Here is a 25,471-nt window from a genome sequence, read left to right on the forward strand (position 1 = left end):
AACCATAGCAACTGCTGAGATGCTGTATCAGATGGTTTGTTTCAAACCAGTCAAACCAAGTTTGGAGCACGAATGCGATATGTATATTTAGCTCGCATGAGTATATCACACCCCGTACGTACGCTACCACCCACAGCAGTGACTACAGAACGTTTTTGGAGTTCGTGACTCCACCGGCGTATCTTCACCATTGCATGCAGTTCCCTCGCAACAAACGCTTGGGAAAATAATCCACTGTACGGTGAGGATAGGTTACACACCTCACCGGCTCCGTCCCCTGCCTTCCTGTAACGACACTAAAAACGTGTCAAGCTGTCAATGTTGCTCATCGGCACCGTCTACCCGCGTGCGGTACGATGTTTACGTTCGCTCAAACCGAACGGCAGAGCAATAATATTTTATGGATGTTTATAACAGTTCAGTAAACAAACGCGCGCGGGATCGTTAAAATAAAACAATAATCTTCACCGCGGGACAATTGTGTCCCGGGGGCCCGTCCCTTTCCCCCCCGCCCCGGACGGGAAGTTGGATGAGAAATGGCAACTTGCATCACTAAATTCTCCCCACCAGTGATTCAGAAATTTGGTATTGCTGGAGATGAATACCGGTGCGAGGGAATATACATATTCCCGTTTCGCGTAACGTTTTGTAATAACTTTTAGTGCGTTACTTTGTACTTTTCACCGTCCGAGCTGCTGCATTCGTCTCGCTCTACGCCTCTCATCTACGCATTCAACACATATCTTCGTTCGATGTCCAGTGTGTCCTTGTGCTAATTCGTGTGTTAATCCCGCCCGAAGAAGATGAGCGTTTGCTGACCACACTGTACACACAGGGTGGAGCACAGCTGTAGACAATGATGTGTGGTTGTCGGGGTTTTGTTTATTGACCGCGAAGCCGTTACATTGCTGTTTGTGCGAACGAAGCACCAACCCCCTTTCAACACGCCGTCTCTCCTTCCCTATTCCAACCTGCACCACAGTGCGTAAGTTTATTTTAGTGGATATTCGCAGTACACGCAGTACGGTATCTTCTTCGATTCGTGGATGTATCTCAAGTTTTCGGGGGAAAAATTGCGATTTTCGCGGTAAGGAAAAGCGCTTACTTAGCATCGTTACACGGTAGCTCTGCGATGCAAAGTTTTTGTAAGGGAAGAAGCAGCAGAAGCTGAAATAATCCCTTTCAAAGAACGCAGTTGTTCGTGGGAATGTAATTTACTGTTTAAATTATGATTTGAAAAGTGTTCCGAATTCTTAGTATGCGCTTCAAAACTAATATGGCGCCCAGCTGTCAGTTGCGCAAAAGTGACTCAATTTATTTGTCAAAATTTCATCGTGTCGCCATTATCGACGCCATCTTGTAAAGTAAGTTTAGATGAACCAATTAGGTTAGAACCTGGGATAGCTAGGGATTATTTTGTTACCACATTTTCTTCCACATATTGGTTCGATTCCATCATATTTGCCTTCCATCACAATAGCTCTACTCAGCCACACTCATTAAGCAACTATTTCACTCATTAATTCTGTTTCGCCTCTAAATGATATCATCATTCTCTAAGCGAACGTGCTCAAATCCGTAGTCGCTTAAGCAGTTAATGTCGACATTAACGCTGGCCCGTAATTTAGTTTTTAAATTAAAAACAGTCTTTGTTTACATTTGCTTGTACAGCTGCTTATTGACGCGTCGGGGGTGTTAAAACCGATATCGAACGGGTCTTTTTTTTGGGCGAAATATTTGTTTATTCGTCATGATTTTCTTTCGTAACGCTCGTGGTCCGATTAGTTCCATATCAGAGTGGACTCTATAGAAATTCTTAAGTCACACATGTCATGGTCCTTAATATATCTATACTAACCCTAACAAAGGCATAGTCACGTACGATCTGACATTTGTTACTACGGAATATTTGCATGACGTTTACTAACCGTGAACATTCTTTTGCTGACACGATTTTTAAATGATAAAAAAACACATGTTTCAAATGACACTTTGTATGCGTGTTTATAAACAATCGCTTTGTCAACTTCCATAAATTCCACACTAACCTTTTGTTTATTATTTTACAACCATCTAATCGGTGTTTAGTATGTTTTAAAAGTAAACTACATATACTCTCGATTACGGTATCGCAAATACACACACTTCTCTCTCCCTCTCTCTTTCTCTCTCTCTCGTGCTTTTTCCTTTGAGCGTTACATTTACACCATTTTGTAATAATAGAAAACAGTGTGATAGGCGTTACGGTGGTTATAGTTCGGGATAGATTAACTGTCACAAGTGCAACATATACGGTTGGAAAGCTGAGCTTCATTGACCCGTGACTTTAACCGCAAATAGCGATTATTTCAGCAGTAGGAGGGAGGGCCCGTTTTTGCCTTTTTTGCGAGCCACAAGAAGGATGATGCGGATCGTGTGCGTGCGCATTTGTGTGGGTTTTGCGATAGATGCCGCAGACCCCGGTGTGCGAACGTCGATCAACGAAGCGAAGTAGATGGTGTACAATCGTGGAAGGTGGTGTAAAGTTTAGCTGGTTAGAGATTACTTGCTAATAGATCCCGATTAGCAGAAGGTGAAGCGGCCATCACTGATTTGTAACATTTGGTGTGGGGGTTTACTTATGAGGAGGAGGGGGAGGTGACCTGTGGAGGAGAATCTGTTTGACAGATTGTTGATGGTTCGCATGACTGATTAAGCTAATTAATTGTTTCTGGTATTAAACTCAGTCACCGGAAGCATGGCATTCAACACCGACAGTCTTCCCCCGGAAACCCCTGGCAGTATGCAAACACGTTGCAAATTGCCTTAGGGATATTGAGGGACCGTTTTCACACCGTTTTTCCATTTCGTTCTCGACCGATTACGGCAGGTAGTTGTTGAAATTGAGTGACAATTTTCAAAAATCTATTGCATACTTTTAGGCGCTCCAAACACAGCCCCCAAAAACGAGCGAGAAAAGGATAATTCGATTTTACCACGAATACTTGGAGGTGTTAAAAAACGCTTGTTTGATGACTTGATGACAGACTAATCGTTTGACAATTTTGTTTTCCATTAAGCGTGCTGTTTCGGAGAAGTAATATTAGTTTCCCCATTTCTTTTCCTTTACAGAATCTTTCTCTATCTTCGATCATCGATCCGGGCACGTCCGACGACAGTGGGCGCGCCTCGGAGCGTCTGACGACGTCCTCTGTGGCCCAGCGGGATCCGGACAGTTCGCGAGACCGGCTCAGCGATGCTAGCAGTCGCTGCAGCTCCGGTAAAGGGTATATCTGTGATAGCGAAGGAGACGATGACAAGGTAAGCAGCGTTAGGTTAGGCCGTAACACCGTTTTGTCCGATGTCGCTGAAACCGTCAAGATAAGGCGCGCTATGTTTGTGAAACACGAAACATGTATGAAGACATTTGGATTAAGAAAAACAAAAACTAGAAGAATAGCGGAAACGGTAGGAAAAAGTAGAGAAAAAAAAGGTTAAGGTATAATCGTACACACCCCATCCCGTAACGCGTGATGTTGAAGCGTCGTGATGTAGTACTTGAGAGACAGGTCGGGAATTTTCCAACCTTCTCAGCTGTATCGCGCTGCATACCCGGTAGCCAGCGCCAGATAAAGTTGTATACGTGCCCACATACCGGTGTCAAAATTATTACGACGGTGATAATCATTTGTAGTGTTAGCCTTGCTTTCCTACGCGGCCCTTCCTACACCACCGGTGTGCGATTGCAGCACAAATGTTGCAGCCCACCCCGTTGTGGATTATTTTTATGTTTACGACTCATTTGCACACCGTTAAGTGAACCACACTCCTCCAACCTGTCCTAGAGGGAGGAGGAGGAGGAGGAGGAGGGGGGGTAGGGGCGGTTGACAGGGAGGAAAAGGCCGGTTTTCCAAAAGTGTTTAATGCAAGTAAATGAAAACCAGGTGGACAATCGAATGGAATTTTTTTATATTCTTTTTTAGTCTTATCTTCGTGTTTAGCTGTTTAGGAAAACAAAATCGAAAAGTTGATTTAAAATTAACAAACCAATTTATCTATTTCGATTGTGTTTTTAGATGTTTTTTTTTTAATTTGAGCGCATAAAAAATGCAATTTTATTTCTATTAGCTATTTAAAACTTTTTAAACGCTTTACACGTTTTTATTGAATGGCATGTCGATGGGTGTGTATGTGCGTGTGTGTGTATAGGTGGTGTAGAATGGTCTAATTTTCACGATCCATCTCGAAGGTGTTAAGTGTGAAAAACAAGCATGAAACACCGCTTCACTGCCTTCCCCAAGAGGAAAAAACGAAGGTGTGAAGTGTTACCAGGTTCCCATAATTAACAAACCTGTGCTACAGTGTAACGCGTTTAGATGTGATGGTCAGCGGGTTGAAGTATACAACCATGATATTATTTCACGATGGCATCCGGACTGCTAAATTACGTTTGTTCTATTTTCATTGTGTACTTGGTGGAATATAAATATCCGAGTTGTATATAAGAAGTTGGAAAAGTTTTGAGAAGTTAAGCTAAAAGTTAGTTGGGGTTAGTTTTAAAAGTTTTTTTTAATAACTATTGGTATACCAAGAACTTATGTAGCCGTGGATGTTCCCTGCAGGGGTTGTAGGTTTAAGTAAGGTTCGTCGCTTACCTTCTTCATATAGGAGATATACGCTCAGTCGGATTGTTTTTTATACTCTGTAAAATAATTGATTGACTTTTAAAGCTAAAACGTCAGCCATTCATTCATTTGTCGATACAACGAAATGGAATCGAGTACTAATTAATAGTGTGAAAAATACATAATGAACAAGTCACGTTCTTCAGGTCTCAGGATTTCAAGTAATTCTAGATTTGCAAAAAACGCGTTTAAACATTGCACAATTGATAGAATTCATTAATGAAATAACATATTTGCTATGCACTGTCAATAGAATCAAATATTAAACAATTTTTATTTTTTTTTCTCTTTCAGGTAAGTCAACTCATGGAATTCCCACCGAAGGGATTACTATCGCGTGTATGAAATGGGAACAGAATGCTATCCTTCATGTTCCTTTTTTTTTTTGGTGACGAATAGTAATCAAAATTAATGTATCGCTTATCACAAGCTACCCGTTCAGGAAGGAAATCAATTTATCAACTCTCCGTAATGGTGGTTAAGATTAAAAATCGATTAAATCAATTTACGCGGAAAACCTCAGTATCCCCCCTTACTGTGTCGGTACCGTATGTACCCGGAATATAGTAGCTATGGGTGTATGCAGCTTCACTTTCTAATCATGCAACAGGCCTTAAAGGAGGGAAGCAAAAGAAAAAAAAAGGAATACATAAATTGAACGTCAATCGGGCGCCATGCAGCACACACCTCCACACCGTCCGCCATTTTTAGTAGCGCGTTTTAGACATCAATCAGACGCAAACAACCGTGCGAACAAAGTGAGGTTAAGCGACAGTATCGACCCTCCATTACGGGAGTGGAATATTTATGTGTGTCAAAAGCAGGGTTTAAGATGTGCATCGGTTTTATTTTTTGCTGCATTTTAATATCATCCGGCGGTAACTCGGGATGCACATTGCCGCACGCTTTAGTGTTTTGTATGGCTGTCCACCCATTTTTTTGGTTTTTGTTTAAGGTAAGAAAACTTTATGACCTCATTTTGCTGTTGTTGTTTTACACTTCCCAATTTGCAGGGAGAAAAAAAAGCATCGGACATGGTTTGCGTGTGCCCGTTGGGGTTCTAGTGTATGATGACCGCAGTGTGTGGCATACTTCAATTCTTTGGAAGATTGTAAATCTGTCATCCTACGCTTTTACAAACACTGCATCTCGCTAGCGATAGAATTGCAAAACGTACGAAACAAGAAGACGGCGACCGGTTGCCAATGGCAATAAACTATTCTTAGTCTTTAACCTCCCGGCGTAAACGCCACACTGCGTCGAACGTTTTGCGTGATGTTTGCGTTATGTTTATGCATAGGAATTAGAATCGCGGGATGTGTGCGTGTGTTTGTTGTTTATGTTTGGCGTATGTAAACAAGGAAACCAAGTTTTGTATAATCACTTCGTAGGCAATTAAATTTAAATGAGTTTCATGCTTTGCTTGTGGAACCCTCTGCTTGACAGCTGGATTAATGGATGATTTGTTTACGTTTGTGAAATTCTTTTGTCAATTGCTTTTGTAAATTTTCGTGATTTTAATGCCGCTTCATTTCGTTCCACACGGACCACAGCGCTTAAAAGACACACATTGTTTATGTTTATAATTATTCCCTGTATACGGATTTGGCATAAGTTTTACGATATAAAATACCGTCCCATTACTCTTACAAAACGAAAATCTGGGAACAAACAAATCTGAAAAAAAAACGGAAAATAAGCAATCAGCAGCAAAAAAACATTCCACCCCCGACGGCAAGGGGCAGTCCTCGTAAAACGCAAATGATTTTACACGTTAAGAAGTCACTAAACCACTTTCTGAACTTTATACCGTGCGCGCGTCAAGAGGTCGCCCGGTTCCATTTTGTGACGTTAATGGGTTTTGATATATCCCTACACCAAACGCCTGCACACTTGCTTTCGCACCTTATTTGTTTCTGGCGTGTGCGATGCCGCTGATGGATGCAAATGCAATAAAATGCACTCAGCACCTAATGCGTGCGTTGTTAAGGGGTATCGCCGCATGAAGGTGGATGCGTGCGCAACGGTTGCGGTGAATGGTTGTTTTCTTTTTATTGCCCGGCATTTTATTGCACTATGTTACGAGACCGTAGCAAAAATAAACGGAGGGGGGGAAAAAACTATACTCACCTCCACCGGTTCGGTGATAGCCGTTAACATAAGAATGTAGGGACAACGATAGGAAGGAAATGACAGCAACAGATGCGATGCCGTGGATTATGCACTTTCGTATTAGCAGCTCGTAAAAATATGCAAAGTATCAATTAAAACTTTAATTAACTGCTCATTTTAACTCGCAGTTTTTGTTTTTTTATTTATTTGCGGTACGGCGCAAGTTTGACGTTTAGTTTTTCGCACTAACGCAGAAAGAGAGTCGTTCCCCGGGGGGGAAGGTGAAAGGATCATATTTCGAGGTGTTACTACTGCTGTGCCGGTTTGCTACGGTGAAGATGCGATTTTACCGCTTCACTACATGGGTTTACGATACATATTTATGGTACGTTTCGAATTTATTGGAATGCTAATTTTTGGCTACATTTGCCTTAGCCGACTACCGGATTTGAGATAATAGTGATTGGGTCGTTCACAACCCATTTGAAACAGACAGGTGGTATTTGATGTGGCGTTTATATCCATTGATTGGGAGCTGCATGTGTGTTCCCTGATGTCTGTATGAGTGGCCCAGACGAAAAAGAAATAGATGGACTTTGTACAGTGGACAGTTTAATTGGAGCGGATTTGCATTAAAAAACACCTAAAATCGATTGATTTATAGTTGCAACAAAATTTGCTAATGGCTATCATTTAAGACAGGGGTCTCCAAACTACGGCTATTCCACTCAAAGCGGTACGCCATCAAAAAAGTTTGGATCTCCCTGATTTAAGGCTAAACGCTGTGTAAAGAACGAGAAGAAAGCAAATCATTGTTCTGTTGAAATTGCTTATGAGTCAAGCGACACGTATCCCAACTGTTGAGATTGTTTGTTTGAGTGTGTTTATGTCTTGGCAAATTCGCATACGCAGGCGCTTTATTTTTCAACAAGTTTTACGATTTAGCACTTAACCTCCTAACGAGGGTCGAAGTTAAAATAACACTCTCCATAGTTATGGCTAGCTTTTGGTCCATTAATTAACTCGATTGGATCGCGGGAATAGATTCATATCAGTATATCTGAGTATATTATCACGTTCGCTGTAAGTAAATCTAGCCTCCTCTGCAACAATTAGTAATCTGATCGTCTTGTGATCAAGTTTCGGAGAATTCCTCTGTGTGTCTGTCATCCTGTGGTAGTGGCAGTAGCAACAAAGCATCACCCGCGCAGATATCGATCCACACAGCAAGTGCCACACATACAAAAGCGTTTGACACATGTATTAACAGCTGTGCCCCCGGATGTTGCAAAACCGAAAACTAAAGAAACAGCAAACAAAGCCCAACTTATTCTCTAAACACATTCGTACGCCATTTTGCGGCTTGTGGTCGAATATTCCGGCTTCACTCGTCGGATAGCCTTGCTCCATTGGAACCCACCGAGAATGCGTGTCCGTATATGTGTGCGAAGCGAATAATAGCCCGCCTATGCGTATCTTGTTGAGGAGCAGGCTGCAGACAATCGGTTGCCTTTGCTCATCTTAGTCCGGGTTCTTGCCATTTTTGGATTTTGTAGGTTAGCGAACGTGCGCTGCATTAATTATACACGCATGCACATGACTCTTCGTCAGCAGTGGTTTGCAGTGCTGGTGCGGAAGGGAGAAGCAGCTTTACCCTGTCCCCGTACGTGTTACGGATGATGCGATCGAGTTTGTACCGGTTTTCTTCTTATCCGGGTGGTTTGCGGGCTGTGCCACTAACCAACCGTCCTCACTCTTTCACACACCTTGTCCTGTTAGCTTCCCTGTTTGCCAGGCGGCCATGTTCCCCGCTGAGCGGTTAGTTTCGCCAGGCTCTTGTGTGGCTTGATAAAAAGGCAACTTAAATAAATTACACACCGCCATGAGTGCTTTGAGTGGCAAGCGCAGCCCAACAGCGCAACTGTATATGCGCCACAGTGTGGTACAGAAGGGTAGCACACGGGCTTGCGCCCAGAGCTAGAGCTTGGAGATTTGTAAGATCTTCCGCGCATGCTGTAAATCAGATGTACAAGAATGGCCAACAAAATCGGCAAATTGTGCATGTGCAACATACACAAAAAGAGCGATAAGAAAGTAAAGATTAACACGTAATGGCTACGCAACGGTGTAGACAACTTCATTCCCTAACGGCTTCTTGTAACTAGTTACACACTAAAAAGAGTTTACGATCGTTAGCTAGAGGGCGTTACGAGCTATCGTGATCTCCCGCTTAACTCCCGTTTACACATAGTAGCTGATTACTTGAAAAGGTAGCGAAACTTGATGAAATGTGTACTGCCTTGATACGGAAAAGCAAAAACACAATCGTCTATCGTTCTCATCATTAACTAGATTTTTATGATGCTCCGCAGAGTCGGGAGCAATGTGTTGGATAACGTACTGTTTTTAAAAGGTTATCACTGCTTCCAGATGGCCATAAACCATTGACACCTGTAAGCGTTACTCATGGCGTTACTATCAGCAGCTGTGTGAGAGTTATCAAGGTCCACTTGATATACGATAATAGACGGTATCTCATACGTCAGATGACTTATATCAGCTGTGCGTTGTAGCCTGGAACCTAAAAATAATATTGCTTAAATTTAAGAGAAATAAGTAATGGCTAGATCTTGAAGTTCTTAACATACATATAAAGTTGCGATATTGCTTGAATGAGTACTGAAAACTGGAGAGTTAATGTCCGTGTAAAATCGCCAGATACGTAACCCACAAAATTCGCCATTTTTATAGACAGAAACTTCAACTCCAACTGCTCCTCCCCCCACACCCTCCACCCTCACCTTCCCTATAAAGTTAATAAAAATGGTGAAATGGTTCTGTGTAAAGTGTAGTTTTGCAACACTCGTACCTACTATAACAGTACGCACAGCGCAAGCTCAAATTTGAAGCGCCTTTCGCTGAATTTTTTATAAGCTCCAGTTTCGACAATTCCAACCATTTTCCCGTAGTACTTCGCTTTCGCCGTCCCGTCTGCGGGCAGTGCAAAAGAACGAGCAGTCACAAAAAATTCCTCCCTTCCCCCCTGTGACGGGGAACGGTAACGAGTGTGGAAGGTGCCGGGGGGAGAGGTGAAAATGAAGGAAAGGGGTTTTTTTTTGTGCACGAAAATGCAAATGCACCACACCATCACGCGGCTGCTGCTTTACCAGTCTACCGTTGTAGGTTTGTTTTTTTTTATATCAAGTTTATGAAGGAACATTTTCAAGAGAAACGTAGTATGAGAAGGAATGAAAAAAAGAGCATTGCATGCAATTTGTTTTTTTTTCATTGAAGATTTTCGTAGCTCTTTCTCATCCCTTTTTTTTCGTATTTCGGTAGCTCATGAAGAAGAGTGGCGTTTGCGCAGTTTTTGTTGTTGTTGGTGGTTTCGCTGGAACACATTTTGTCTTCTTCTTCATACCTTGACCCTCTATCAAGAACAGACACACGGCAAACACACGGTTCGCATTGTCGACACGGATTCGGCGAAAAACGCACCTTCTCTTTCACATTTGCACACGGATGTTGACGGTGGGGCAGGGTTCGTCGCTTCCTTTTCACCCCCCCTGTAGCGATTGCAATTCGCGTGAATAATACAGACACACACACAGTTATGTGGAGAGAAGTCAAATTTATGCAATTGCATAGTGACAAAACGTGAGCAAAGGAGAGGGAAGATGTAGTGCTTCTTTTTTTTTGCTTGTTATTAAAAAGATGATTTGAAATTCGGTAAAAGTAACGTGACATTTAAATTTATATGGTATTTTCTTTGAGTACTGTATAATGTGTTGTCTTCAAATAATGTAAATATATATTACGTTCGGTATTAGTTGTTGCGTATACTAATGACAAATCGTATGTAAACGTAGTGTAAACAATGCACGCGTAAAAAAAAGCACAAAAAAATTCAAGGAGAAAAACAAATCCGAGAGCGCAACCGTTTTTCTCTCGCTTATCGCGATCTGCGTTTTGCAGGAAAGAGAGCAATTCGCTCACGTTTACGCACCATTTCGGGTGCGAACTCTCGCAACGGAGAGCGATACTGTCGCGTGTTTTTCCGCTCCTACGGTGCGCTGCCGGAATGTGCGCGGTTTTTTTCGCGAGCGATAATCGCGCGTCGCTGAGAAAGGGAGAGAGAACGATGCGCGCGCGCCCGAGACAAAAGGAGAGAGAGAGAGAGGGAGAGCACTGGCGAGTGAGAAAGAGTGCGTGATGCCGGGATGAGAACATCGATGACGCCGGCAATGCGTATCATTACTCGATTTCAGTCATTGTGAGTCCAGACACCGTGCGAGACGGTCGCCGCACGTTTAGTCGTGAGTGCTCTCTTTCCGTGTGGGTTGGTGTATTCCCGTGCGTTCACGATAATATCACCCTCTTGGTATTTTTATATCCCGTCATTCGTTGTGTGCTTCTGTTTTCGCGCCGTATATGGTTTTTGTATGTGTGCCTATTCGCCCGCGGCTTATGTGCAGTGTGTAAAACAGCGTATGTTTTGGGTTTTTCTTGTTCCACTCGGGGCTTTAGTGTTTTAAGAAGTGTGTTTTTTTCACCCTTTAAATTTACTATCCGTTCGTCCATTCGGGTCGCCGGTAATCAGTGAAACATAAAAGAGCATGGAAGCGAGCGATAAAGCTTTAGCGAATATAGGAAGAGAAAAACTAATTTGTTTTTATCGCTTGTGCCGGTAAAATGTATGTTTGATGCAAAGCAGAAAAAAAGGGATAGAGGAAAAGCCAAACAAACAATCAAACAAACATACAAATAAACAAACAAACGCAAAAGAAACAAGCGAACAAAGCGAAAATTATAACATGAATAGTGAATGAGCTGACAGAGCAGAGAATATTAAATGAAGCAGCAAAGGAGAAACAGAGATGTGAGCGAATGGAAGAAAAAACGGCCAATCGAAACTCTCTTTCATTTTTGTGCGTGCGAGGGTGACATCGCTGCTTCTTACGCCTTTCATTCGTGTGGTAATTACTTCTGTCTAAAAGTCTCTGTGTAGGTATGTGTGCTGGTATGTGGGGGGGAGTTAGGGCTGCGGAGAGAATGAAGCATTTTGTTTCGGAAGAAACTTTTCCTTGCGCTTCGGAGTTGTAACTTTGACGTCATATTTGTTTTGAGTGTGTGGAATTTTTTTTCCACAAGTGTCAATTTTGACAGCAAAACCAAGTATTGCTGATTACATTCAAAATGGCATCTGCTTTTAGTACAATGGTATGATTGTTTAGGTTTTGTGGTTGTTATCGCGTTAAAAAATAGATCTCCATGGTAACAGCAAACTTCTCAATGAAAGACAAACAACCGATAGAACGTTATTAACAATGTGTGAGAAAAAAAAATGGAGAATCCTAAACGTCAACTCTTTGTTTCGGCGAATTCGCAAAAACCACGGTTGATTGTCTCACCGTGTGGCTTGCGTTACCTCCCGTCCCGTAGGGATGTGGTGCGCAAACTCTCTAGTTTGTGTTTTGTTTTAACATCAATCCGAATTCCCCGCTACTGTAGGAGAAATCCGAATTTTTGTAGCATTTGTTGCAACAATCACCAGACGATGTTCGTACGCGTGTGTTTTTTTTGTGTGGAATTTTGGCCCGAGTCCGTCTATGAGACGTGATTGATTTTTCAATGAATACAAATTAGAAACCTACTATAGGACTAAGTGTATAATGTAGAAATTCCGGTGTAGAATAACTCTTGGCGCTCTTGACAACTACCTCCACTTGACAGCTTATCTCGACTGCCTGTCAGCAATAAATGTGTAATCGGGGTATTAGAGAATATATCAATTTATTGACATACGGCAAACAAATCTGAAAGTTACACTTCATTCATCTTCCTGCCGTCTATCTTTCCTTCGCTTCCGCTTCCCACATCACCCCCATTCCATGCACTGGACACAAACGTAAGCTGATCTAAATATAGTCGACCGTAGCAGACGAAATTCACTGTTCGGATGTTAAACCAAATCAACCTCCGAAGCACATCGTTAAATCAGTGAGACAAAACATAACCGCACAACTAAAAAAAAAGTCCAATGGAGTTGACTCACGCGCGTGCGAACACTACCCAGAGACCTCCCAACATGGTGATGCTTTATTGGAAATAACTGCCTCACACACGCGCACACACACACACACACTTACACACATATGCACATCCGCAGAAGCTTGTCAACTCCTTCTTCACCCAAGGCCCTTCTGATCGTCTTTCGCCACACACACACACACACACACCCGGCGAGTGAGGTGCTGTGGCAATCGTAAAGTGGTCGTAAACTGATCGTAAAACACCGCTGGACGTGATTTTTGGATGAAAAAGTTGTGACCGTATCGAACGAGATATACAGTGTAGCGAAGTCGATATAGTTTTGCAAGAATCGCCGACGTTGCCCGTTGAGAGGAAAGTTTTAAGGATTATGGAAATTGATATGTGTAGTATAGAGTCAGGTTTGATTGCGCTTTAAAACACATCACCAGCTATCCCGTTTTGAAGATCAGAGTGAAAGGGGGACGAGCGAAAAAGACGTACAGGAAGAGTGCTTTTGATCGGTTGCGACTCCTCCAGAAAGGTTGAATTCTCTTATTGTTTTTCTTTCGCTTCTTTTCGTTCTGCTTTCGTTCCGCAAAGGGAAATGAAAATAGAAACAGTGGTGCCCCGAGTGTTTCCGTGCATAAGTATGCTGTGAGTGTTCAGTTCTCTTGTGCCATGTCATGGTTCACACTGTGGTGCAATATCAGCAAAAAAATAGTGTCGAAATTGGAGATGCTTAGCAGTGTTCAAAATGAGAATGCCTCTTAGAAGGGAGGCCTGCGAAAGTTTAGCGCGTAAAAAGGAAGTCGTGGTGGAGTTCCGAATCCGGCAGCCAGTGATTATGAAGAAGTTGTTGAAGAGCTCCACAGATTTGGTGCAAAAGTAATACAGATAGGATAGAGAAGAAAAGAGGAAAAGAGTGAGCAAGAGAAAGAGTGTGAGAGCGAGAGAAAAAGGTAATAAAGTTAATGAAGTGATATTGCCATCCAGTCGTTTTATAGTGCTATACATCAAAGAATGTAGTAGAATTCAACAATCAACCCCAAAAGATCGATCCCTGAAGCGATCAAAATTCCTAGCAGGTGGCAGAATTCCTGCTCGTTGATGTAACGTTCAGTGTATATCTACAGTGGTCAGCAGTTTCCGCTACAATCAAACTTTGGACCACACAGCAGAGTGGAATACATCTGTATGCATCCAGTGAATGCAGCATGTCGTGGCCGATACGCCATCACCGTAGTAGCGTAGCACGCCGTCCGTACATTCTTCAATCAGAACACTCCAGCCGGTCGTGATTGTCTGGTGCGCGAAGAAACGGAAGCGTACAACACCGGTTCGCACACGCTTTGCTATATGTTCCGTAGGGAGGAGAAAGCTATCCACCATCCCTACGGAACAAGGCGCTACTGCACCTTCTTCCGCTCCTGACAGCAAACCGCGTGCGAAACCGTCCTCGGGTGCCGATCCGAAGCGAACAAGATAGCGATCATAGTACGGATCGAACCATCCAGCAGCACCCCGCAGGAAACTGCGGGGCCGCATAGCCCGAAAAAGCTGGGCAAAACCGGTAGTGAAGGAGGAGGCGGTAGCAGCAGCAGCAGCGGCAACACCGTTGTGTGTAGTATCAGTGGCACTGGGGAGGAAGCGGATAGTGGTGTAGCGGGCGGTGCTAGAACGACCACCGGGTTAAGCGCTGGTTCGCCGATGGCCGTCGGTGGCGCCACCTCCGCGTCCGGCGTCGGTACTGCTGCTGCGGCAGCAGCGACGGCGGCGGTGGCGGCATCCGTCGGTTTAAGTACTGCTGCCGCTGCTGCTATCGTATCGCCCGCCCAGAACCTTACCCAGAACGCGCTGGCCGCCACCGTGACGGTCGCGATACCGGCTGCCGGTAGCCCGGCCACGGGCGGTGGCAGTACCATTGGTAGCAGCACACCGGCAGTGACGGTCGTAGCGCACTCACCGACTAGCGGTAGTGTGACGGGGCAAACCGTTGTCGAACAGGTTAGTTGGGCTTGATCCGCGTGTGTTTGACTATTGGTGCCATGACCAGGATATTTATGAAAATGACACTTCTAACACGAGCAAATCGAAATCAAAATACCCAAAACAATCTCTCGTAATCCCATCAATATCTTCCCTTGAGGGGATGTACATTTGTACATTTGAGCATGGTTGGTGCCGTGACCAGGATTGATAGGTGAAACAAATAGTCCTCCTATAGAGCTAAGATACATATTGCAGCTAAAATTCGCTCCTATAAAATCTCTCTCTCTCTCTCTCTCTCTCTCTCTCTCTCTCTTCGTGAGCTTAAAGGTTTGACAATCATTTTGATTGTAATTGGTGCCGTAACCCGGATTGATACAAAATCTAACGTTCTAACCCATATGTAACCTTTCGCTTACCGTCAACAAGAATAGTCGGTCTCCCCCCCCCCCCCCCCCCCCCCCCGAGTTTTTCAGCAAAACGATACGCGTTCCAAACGATTCCTTATAAGGGGGAAAATCCATCAAATGGAAAGCGTTATCTAATTGTTTTCGATTGGCTCTAAACATTGATCTGTCGCAATAATCGGTTTTTAGAAACGACAACAACCGACCGACACCCGTGTCCCATGTCCTTGTTTGTGTTCTCGCCTTTTAGCTGGAAGCAATCCCGTATGTATTTCGACTGGATTTCGATGATTCGCCCCGATATGCACGGTGTACGATCTGGGGTTCCATTTTAATCTCCCTCGCGGTCCCGTTGCTGCTTTTGGTGCGGCAGTTACCCGACGTAACTAGGGGAAGATTGCTTTTTTTCTTCTTCTTCCCCCTCTCTAGCATTATTTTCCAAAAACCCCCGGGTGGTGTCGCCACCATTTGTCATTTGTATATTGTTCGAGATGTGTGCGGTGCTTTAATAATAAACGAATCACTTCGGCATAGAACGTTCACGGGGTTGTGTGTGGCATTTTGGCTATTGATGCTTATTCTTCCTTTTTTCTTTGCTTCCCTTACTCTGTGCTTTTTTTTTATTAAAGCACGCAATCTCATGGGAACACAGTTTTGCTGGTTGAAAAAGGGACCTGGGGGGGGGGGGGGAAGTCTCGGAGAGAGGGGGTTAAAAATCTGTTCAAAATTCAAAATCATTTGCGTGTGTGAACCGAACAGCAGCAGCCTAATCTTCCCTTGGTGGACGAACCGTTCCTACCGTAGGGCGAAGGGTCGTCGATTTCAAGAAGCATTTAGTTATAGAGGGCGCGAAGTACTTAAACCGTGCCTTGGGAAGAGGGGGAAAAAAAGGGAAAATAATGCGCTCAGAATCACACACATACACACGTACATGTGTATATATATAAAAGGGATAGTCGAGTGCGCGGAACTAACCGTAACTGATGATATGATAATGATGATGTTGGCAATGGTTACGAAAAACAACGCCATTCGATACTCCCGGCGATAAAACCGACCGGCGGTAACCGGTAAAGAAGGGGTGCCATTAGCTTTGTGTGTGAGCCTCGGTATCTGGCAGGCGGCAGAGGCATCTTTTCGACACTGTCGACGTTGGCTTGGTCCTATGTAGATGCTCAGCACCACGGTCCGTTGATTCTTCCGTTTCGTCATGCATGCTCGACGGTGCAGTGGCAAGAATACGTGAAGACGGCATGCAAACAAAACGTCGCTTACCCTCCCTCCCCCTTCCCCCCTCATCCATTCGTTCAACCGAACGACGAACGAAACCTAGCCGTAAGAATGTTCTTCCCCTAGTTTTTACTGGTTCCGTTCCGGTCTATCGAAAATCGACGACTTTATTAAGTGGCTTGAACAGTGGCCAAACCCACCGGCAAATCGCGCGCCACCGATCCGGGCAGGAAAGGAAATCCGTAAGGGGGGAGAACACAGTGGCGTACGGCCGTGCCTAAATTTACTAGATCTGGCCGGTTTGTTTGCCCGACTGCTGCTAGTTTTTGTTCCTTTCCCTTGCAGCCGTTCGTGCCACACCGCAACTTGGGGTGCGAACTACAGTATATTAGTTCTCATTTAAATGTGACAATGGGTAAAACAAAAACACACACGCGCGCGAGCTCGCACACACGCATGAAATGATGGTTTGGCTTTACAGCTGGCGATGGGCCCCTACCATAAAGGGGCGATAATCGTGCCCGTTTGTGTAGGCCACTTTTCTTCAAACAGCAAGAACAAACAAAAAACTGGGAAAATTTTCTTTTTCTTTTCTGTTTTTTGGTGCACGGTGTAAGCAACACGCAAAGAAAAGCGAAAGATGTAGGTTTTGTAAGGATGAATAAAAGCAGAGGCGGAGGCAGACATCCAAACAGCTGCAACGGAAATGACAGAAAACAGCAATGGAAGACGGATGGGTGGGGGGAGGCGTGCATAATGAACTTTTCTTTCTTCGAAAAACCGGTATCAAACGGGGGGATATTTTGTTGTTGTTTTGCTTAATTATATAGCTTCTGTAAAGTCTGTAAGTGACAGATGAAAAATCCGAAACAGGGGTCTATGATACCTTCCACTAGTTTTTTTTATATGGACTTTGACGTTTGGCGGTTTATTTGCCGCCAGCTTTCCATACAAACAGCTCAGCAAAATAAGCCTGCGTATTTCAGATTAGAAAATTTTCCTAATGACAGTTTCGATCAGCTGCTCGACAAATGTCAAAACAAGCCATTTTTCTAGCAGGTCTGAAACAGGTTAGGCCATATTTCCCGAAAGTTGATTCGGGTGAATGTTGATTGAATTAAGATTTAAAACAACAATGAAATTACTTATGTTTAGTTATGTTAAGCTTTTTAGAAAAAAATAATACAATTTTTACTTGTGCCATGTCTATATTTCGAACTACATTACGAAGCTGTAGTTCCTGCTTCGTTAAAACGCGGTTCTACAAAACTGCAGCCTAATGTCATTTTTTATGTCAAAATGCTATGTCCTTGAGAAATCTTTGCATGATGATATTACCTGTCAACAATTTCCCGCTCGATTCTGCTCGATGTTTTGACAGGTTCGGGCTAAAAATTTTAGCTTTCTAACTTAAGGTATCGTAGACCCAAAGTCTGTAGAGTAATGAGGTCTCGTAATAGAAGGGTTTTGGCAGCTCTTGGAATAACAATGAAAAATAAAATGACAGATAGGTGTCCGAAGCTCCTACACGATGTTGTGTAGTTGTATGTGTACGGTTGTTTTGGAGGCTGCTTCAGCTGCTCGTGTAAACATGATTTTGTCTCAAGATATCCTACGATTAATTGTTGTAGATTTTATTTTAAAACGAAATCTTTTAATAGTGTGAAATTTATGGAATAGTGCATATATTCCCCACATTTTAACGTTGTAACGACTGTCGCCAAAACTACGAGCGCAGAAATTTGCTCAGTAAACAATTCACCAATACATAGCCAAGGACGTCTAACTGTCAAAATGAAAATCCAAGATGGCAATGTCAACAAAGCCTATTCCGAGACCTCATTACTCTACAGACTTTTCATAGACCCCACTGTCAGGATTCATGATTCAATGAGGATTCATAAATCTTCAGAATAAAGATTCAGATTCATTCATTTAGTTCAAAGATTCGTTCAGATTAATAAATCTGAATCATATTCACCTAACGCTACATATTTTGTCTATATCCTTTTAAATCCTACATCAAGCATTTTATCTGTCAAATTTTGACAGCTGGCAGAATCAGGTGACATTTTGACAGATAGACTTTTGGGTTTTCGCAACAATGCGAGCAACTAATAATTTGACAGCTCTATTACACCCCGCTAATGCAGTAGTGAAGTGACATTAATTGTTAGGAAACCATCATCTTCACCCGGGTGAAGCACGGTACTTTGTGACTCATTAATAACGGTCTCACCCCACACACACACATTTATTTATTAACAAATATTAACCACCTTCATATAAATATCTGTTAAGTGTGTTTGTGTTTTTTTTTCGCTTTTTGACATCATGTGCCATAAGCGCTGCTTGTGGTTTTTGCTATCATAAATAAATGGTCGAAAATGGTAAACCAACTGTGTATGTTTTTGTGTGGTGATAAGTGAGGCAGACAATAAAAGAGAAAGAGAGAGAGAGAGAGAGAGGCAGAAAAAATAACACACAGAAAAGCCAAAGGAAGCAAAAACATACCGGATCGGACGTTAAATGCTTGTCGAAGATCATTCCCACCGCGAAGATGACACCCTGCCGCGCACACGAACAGCCCGAGACGAGTGATTTATTGATCGCCCAGTACCCTTGGTCCCGCATTTCGTGTGCCTTTGTGTATCGTTTAGTTCTCTTTCTCTGCGCTGCTACGGTGCCTCGGTTTAGCACGCATTTAATTGGTTAAGCACATCGTAGCGCTTAATTTCGTGCCGGAGAGTGAGGGAGAGAGGGGGGGGGGGGAGGGCGAAGGAGGGGGTTTATTTATTTTGTTGTTGTTGTAAGGTATATGGAGAGATACATGGAAGGAGAGAAGGAAGTAAAGAAGAGAACAAAATAAAAAAACAACATCAATTTGGATGCTTTTCCGATGCTCCCGCTGTGCTTTCGTGTGTGAGATCACTGTTTTTACTGCTTTTTATTATTGGAGAGCGGTTGTAGCTGTTTTGTTTTTATTATTATTTCTGCTGAGTGGATGATACTAAATATTTTGTTTAAAGGTTGCTTAAATAAAGAGCGAAGTTTTGTGAACATGTGAAGATGAAGAAGCGGGATGAGGGAGTAGCAATATATGGGTTAGCGATGTTTCATCCCCATTTCATTAGTAACTGTAGACGTTTGTGCTAACATGGGTTTTGTTTATGAAATTTAGTTTTATATTCGCCTACCTCGCTCGCTCAAGAAATGCATCTTTAAAGATCACTTGGGCAGGGTGTATGGGACCTCCCCAGAATTGAGCAACCCAAATGTGGCCCTACTGTTGAGGAACTTTTAGCACTCACCGCTGTCCAATTTCGCTCCTATCCTCTAGTGTCTGTGTGTCTATGTATGCAAGTGTCCGGAGAAGTGATCTCATCAGTACAAGTGGGAATTGAACAGATCCTTCAGATGGGTTAAGATCGCTTCTTAAGCCATCTTTCTCTCTTGTACGCTCTTGTTGTTTCTCCTGCAAAGCTAGGCAGCACTTCAAACTCTCGTACTGCTGGCGTTCGGGACCATTCCAGCCAACTGTCACGAGCGACTTTTTGTGCTACTGGAGTGTTTTAGCATGAATGGGAAGGTTTAACAGGGAGGAAGTTTCTTGTCCTGTTTGGAGAATTCGTCGCGAATGCCTGAGAGTGGGATTTTGCACAACTCCCCTATCCAAATAAAAAGTAAAACTATTTTCATGGTCCTATTTGTTTATATTTTTATGTTTTTGTTTCTCCTTACTATAAATATTTTAAAATAAAATATTTTAAAAAGCGAAAATGAGCGAAAAAAATCGAAAAAATTTTCTATTATGAGCCTTGTTCAAGGTAAGGTTTATAATTCTTGTTCAGAGAGAGTATAATAAAAAAGAAGCGCTCTAAATTGAAATTGCAAACCAGCAAACCATCGTTATTCGCTGTCGTTTGTGTGTGTGTGTGTGAATGTGGTTTGGAAAATTGATCCTCCATCGCAAACAAACCAGCAACGTACAAAACCACAAAACATTCCGTCCGAAAATCTGTCTGACAGTGGTTTGGCGGATTGCCAGTACGTTGCTCGTCTAGCAGCGCTTTTTCCCTTTGCGCACGTCGACCAGGGCAGGGGAGGGGAATGGTAAGGGAAAGGATGATGGGAATGGACGAGATTTTGATTTCGGTCAACCAGATCCGGATGCATTTGCAGAATTGCAAGCACACGGGAATGATGGTCGAAATTGTGTTCGGATTCAGGGTTATCGTATTCACATTATGAATAATTAAATTTAATAAATTTGTTTCTGATTTCTCATTCTAAATTATGAATGAAATTCAATACCATGACAAACCTTAGAGGAGAGAAGGTAACATTGCAGTTGGTACTGGGTATTTTTACAATGCTTTTTATTTTAATTTGCTTGTAAACAATGGTATCGTAAACAAATTATCCTTATTCCTGCATCCAACCTACATACTGTCACATTTTTTAATAAATAAATCATCTCATAGTGAAACAGAACGCAGGGGAAAACAAGAACAAACAAAATAAAACCAACAGAACCCATTAATATAAATTGCCAACAGAGCCACCAACCAGCTTCCAAGGTGGCACAAACGGAGCAATTTCTATTTGTTTTGGTTTTTTTGCCTTTTTTTTATAAATCGTTTTTCATTAACAAGTGACAATCAAATGACAGCGCTAAGTAAAACCTGACATTCAAACACCGGTCTGGTCGGTAGGGGGGAGGGAGTTTTTGTTTTTTGTTCAAACCCCGTCGACTGCTAACCTCGGCACGACCGAAACGCACATTAAATCATTTCACAATCAATCAATCGATTAATCAAATCCCGCCTCAAAATGGGTGGTTGGGGTGTAGGTGTGTGTGTGTGTGTATAAAACGGTTTGGCATAACAGTACTCCAAACTTCCTCCGTACGTCTCCTCCGTTTCTGTTTGCCATTTTTTTTACCCCTCGCTCTTACCCATTACGCTATCACTCATTAGATTTTGAACATAATTAAATCACTCGACATCATCAATTATAGAAGCTCATCAGTTTATGGGTTTGCTGGTTCCGGTTTGTGGAGTGGCAGGGAGTGAAGGAGAGAAGAGAAGGTGAAGCACAAAATGACTGTACGTAGGGCAAAGTGTGTGCAAAAGTACGCAGTTATATACATGTATAAAAAAATAGTAAAACAATTTAAATCAGGGAAAACTTTGGATGTACAGCTATTCCCGCTTCATTCCCCCCACTCCTCCCCCCGCTTCACGAAAAAAGAATGGCAGAGGATGCAATGGCTGAAGGATTATACCGAAGCAAACCCCGAGCAGCGTGCCAACAAGGATTGCATTTACAAAATGGTGGCAGCCCAAAAAAAAACAAACAGGAACGAGTAGTAGTAGTGGTAGTAGCAGGCTAGCGCAAGAGCGATTGTACAGACGCGAATAATTAAACTCAAACAGGCGGAAAATTATTTTGCCCCGGAGTTAATTAAATTTTCATTCGCTTATAGATTATTTCGCCCCCCGCCTAATATGGTGTGGCTCTTCTGCAAAAGGAGGAGGGGAGGGGGGAGGGTATTAGTGGCCATTTTCCCGTCTGAAAGGGGACTGGGGGGGGGGGGGGGAGGGGCGAAATGTTTTAACAGTAAAGAAAGAGATAGCGAGCGAAAGGTATGGTTCCGGCGGTGTTGGGCAATAATTTTCTTAATTTCGTTTATTCGATTAAGGAGTGTGCTTTTTCGGCAAAACGATTACAGCAGCAGTAGCATCGAGGTTTTTGGTATGTGGCAAACATATTTAATATGGCTGAATCATTAATTGATTGCAGAAAATTGTTTCACGGGGTATTAAAGGTGGAAAGCATAAGGATGATTTTTTAATAAATAAGTGCCTTAACTATAACGCTTAGAAAATTATTAACCATTTGGTTGACATAACGTTAGTGCAGCATATAAAATTTCATCTACATTATTTACTAATTATTGAAAATCATTTTTAAAAAACCATCACCAAGGAATTCTGAAAAGTACCAAGCGTCTCCATTAAATTATTTATTTAATTGTTTTATTTTGAAAAGTATCTGGCGCCTCCATCGATATTTGAGTGATTTATTAAAATTTATATATTAAATTTTTTTTTCTTACAACACAAAACCAGGTTAAGTAGTTTTGTTTCATTGTTTGTTTTATTGTTTGTGGACTACAAAATGGCAGTCCTATTTTTTTTCGCATCAATTCACACATTCTTTACTTCCGTTTATCAAACTCGAAGCATCAAACATTCGGTTTCGGATTAAAACACACGGATACAGTCTTCCCCCACCGTAGACAATATTATTCCGCTCTCGAGCGCAACCATCATCAGCATGCTCAACATGCTTCCGACTATTACGAAAAAAACTTCACCATGTGGAGGAGGGGAAAGGGAGGAGTTGTGGACGAAAAAAAAAAATCACATCACAGCTAACTGGACCAGAGTTAGAAATGGATAGTTTGAACCACACACACAGAGATGACTAAGGCAGGATGCCGTCGTCGGTTGAGGGCGTTGAAGAGTTCCGTTCGTTAGTAGCAACGAACGGATGTGTGTTTCTGGATGCGGATCCGGTGTGCTACCTAATCAAAACCTTCAGCATACTGTTAGAAAATAGCTGAGAGTGTACCGGACACAAGGTATGCGACAATATTGGAGGGGCTAAGTCTGAAGTGAGGTTATGTCTAAGCGTGTTTGAACAACCTGGGGGGAAAAAATGCACACACACACACACACACACACACACAGGGCAAAGGGAGAGCGAAAAACCCTGCAAACGATAGAAGATAGGGTGCGTTACTGGAGAGTTTACCGAAGTTTAACGAGATTAACAGATCGTAATGGAAGAGCAACGGAGAATCTTCGTCGGGCACCTTGTGTGTTAGCAGTGCTTTATTTGTGATGGTTTCTCTGTTTTTTTTTTTGGTTTGCTCTTATCCCGTAGTTTATCCATTTGTTTAGGAAGTAAGCTGGAAGGGATTTACCTGTCAGCATTTCCATTTGCGCACGGATAGTGTACGTGTTTTGGGGTGGCTTATTGTTTTTTTTTTCTTCCAAAGTTACTGATGTTGTGCCTGTATCACTTCCACTTCCTCAAAGTCATGCTTATTGTTGTATGAAAATTTCACCACTAACTTAAGTACATATTTCCCCTCATGCGCTAACGTCTTCTATTTTCTCTCTCTTTCTATTCTACTTTTAGGTAAGCATCAGCTACGTTTTAGCGTTGGTAAGAAGCAACAGCAATAGTGGTATATCAACTGCTCTACTCTGGACATGAAGGATATCAGCAACACCAATCAACTCGAGTACCAACACCTGCCAAACCTGCCCTTCATAGGGTGTTGTGAACATGGTTTCCGTTTAAATGTTGTTTCACAATCGCTTACCACACCCCTATCATTGACCATCCTTATCTGTATGATGTGTGGAAATGGAGGAGAAAGAAAAAAAAACCAAGCGAACTCATGTTACAGCTCATCATGTCCACATCCCGGTACGGGAAGGTGTTATCCTATTGCATCCGCCTGTTTGCATCGTTCTGCTCACAGTAACCGACGTTTGCAAAAAGTGGATAATGGACTTCACACACACACACACACACACACACAACCCGACGTGCAAGTTCCCCGTCACGCGTGTGTCGGTGTGTTAATTTGTCTGATTGACTTCCTACCTAAGTCCCCGGTAGTGCTTTTTGGAGGTTAGGAAAAGAAGCCCAACACACGGTCGGTCGGTGTTGCAAGTGATGTATCACTTTAAATATTTATCCATCATTTCGAAGCACTGAATGAAGCACGTCGACATCAATGACCCAACCCCCATTCCAGGCGGGGGTAATGGTTTGTGATGCAAAAGCGGTTGAAGCTGTGACAGAAGGACGATATCCAGTAAAGAAAAACGATGCCTTCGGACAAGAAATATTGACATTTAAGGTATACCGGGAGAAGAAGTTGATCCTTGCGGGAAGGAAAAAGAGAAGAACATACCGCCACAAGAAAATGTCCCTATTGGTTTCGTGCGCCATTTTTAATATACCTCTCGTGTTGTTTGTTTGTTTGGCAAGTTAAACAACCTTGTGTGGCGATAGTGTTTTGTAAATTCACCCACCGAACAGGAGAAACTTTTGTTTGTTAAGTTTCGCTTCCTATGTGTGTGAGGGAAAGCATGTCACTTGAGCTGGGCCACATTCCAGCAAACACCGTTGCGTTTAAGCATGGTCGTGGAAAGGAGCAAGATAGTAACCCGATGCGGACTATGGAAAGATTGATTGACTGATACGTGATACTGGGGAGCGATCCTTGGGAATTACTTGGGAACTATAGCGTACACGGTGCTTGTGAATGGAGCGTATATAGGTGAATCTTACATTGTACCGGGTTTGTAAGCTCCAGATGATGAACATGAAGGATATGTATCAACCTCATATAAGAAGGACGAGATTATCTTGAAGATTTTTTTTTATTTAAAAATATGTTACATGTTTCGTTCCCTGCTGTAGTGTAAGTGGTCCTACATGTTTCATTGGTTGATAATCCCTGGATACAGCTATTATACAGTTTGGATTGTAACTCTTAGTTACTCGTGCCTTGAATTTCTGCTGACATTCTGTTGTACATGTGAATTTTCATGAATTTCCTTAAAGAATACTGAGAAATTCGGAGCTGAAATCTTGACTACTACAAATATTTTTGCATTTTTACTACAACGATATCTTTTGTTTAGGATATAGCATCACATTATTGGAGTTGTGGAGTTGAGGATTACGCGTACAAAGTTGGAGATCCTTTTTGTTTAGAATACAATGTAGTGGTGGGAACTCCGGAGTGGATTCATGAATCCACTCCGACTCCGACGTATAAAAACCAGAGTATACTCCGAAGCAATTACTCCGGAGTAACTCCGGAATAATAACTCCGGAGCAACTCCGGAATAATAACTCCGGAGCAACTCTGGAATAATAACTCCGTAGTAATTACTCTGGAGTTGACTCCGAATTACTCCAGAGTTGGTACCGGAATACTCCGGA

The 25,471-nt window shown here is 42.6% G+C and overlaps 1 protein-coding gene across 2 annotated transcripts in view; it reads left to right on the forward strand.

Annotated features, from left to right (window-relative positions):
• The window catches only part of LOC125767943 (nascent polypeptide-associated complex subunit alpha, muscle-specific form), a 100,236-nt gene that overhangs the window by 22,360 nt on the left and 52,405 nt on the right, over positions 1-25,471 (forward strand). For both annotated transcript variants that reach the window (XM_049434957.1, XM_049434946.1), the window contains one exon: positions 3,112-3,300. In XM_049434957.1, coding sequence (XP_049290914.1) covers positions 3,112-3,300 — 189 coding nt within the window. The remainder of the gene's footprint in view (positions 1-3,111; positions 3,301-25,471) is intronic.

This window comes from Anopheles funestus, chromosome X, assembly GCF_943734845.2.
Source record: "Anopheles funestus chromosome X, idAnoFuneDA-416_04, whole genome shotgun sequence".
Taxonomy (NCBI): Eukaryota; Metazoa; Arthropoda; class Insecta; order Diptera; family Culicidae; genus Anopheles; species Anopheles funestus.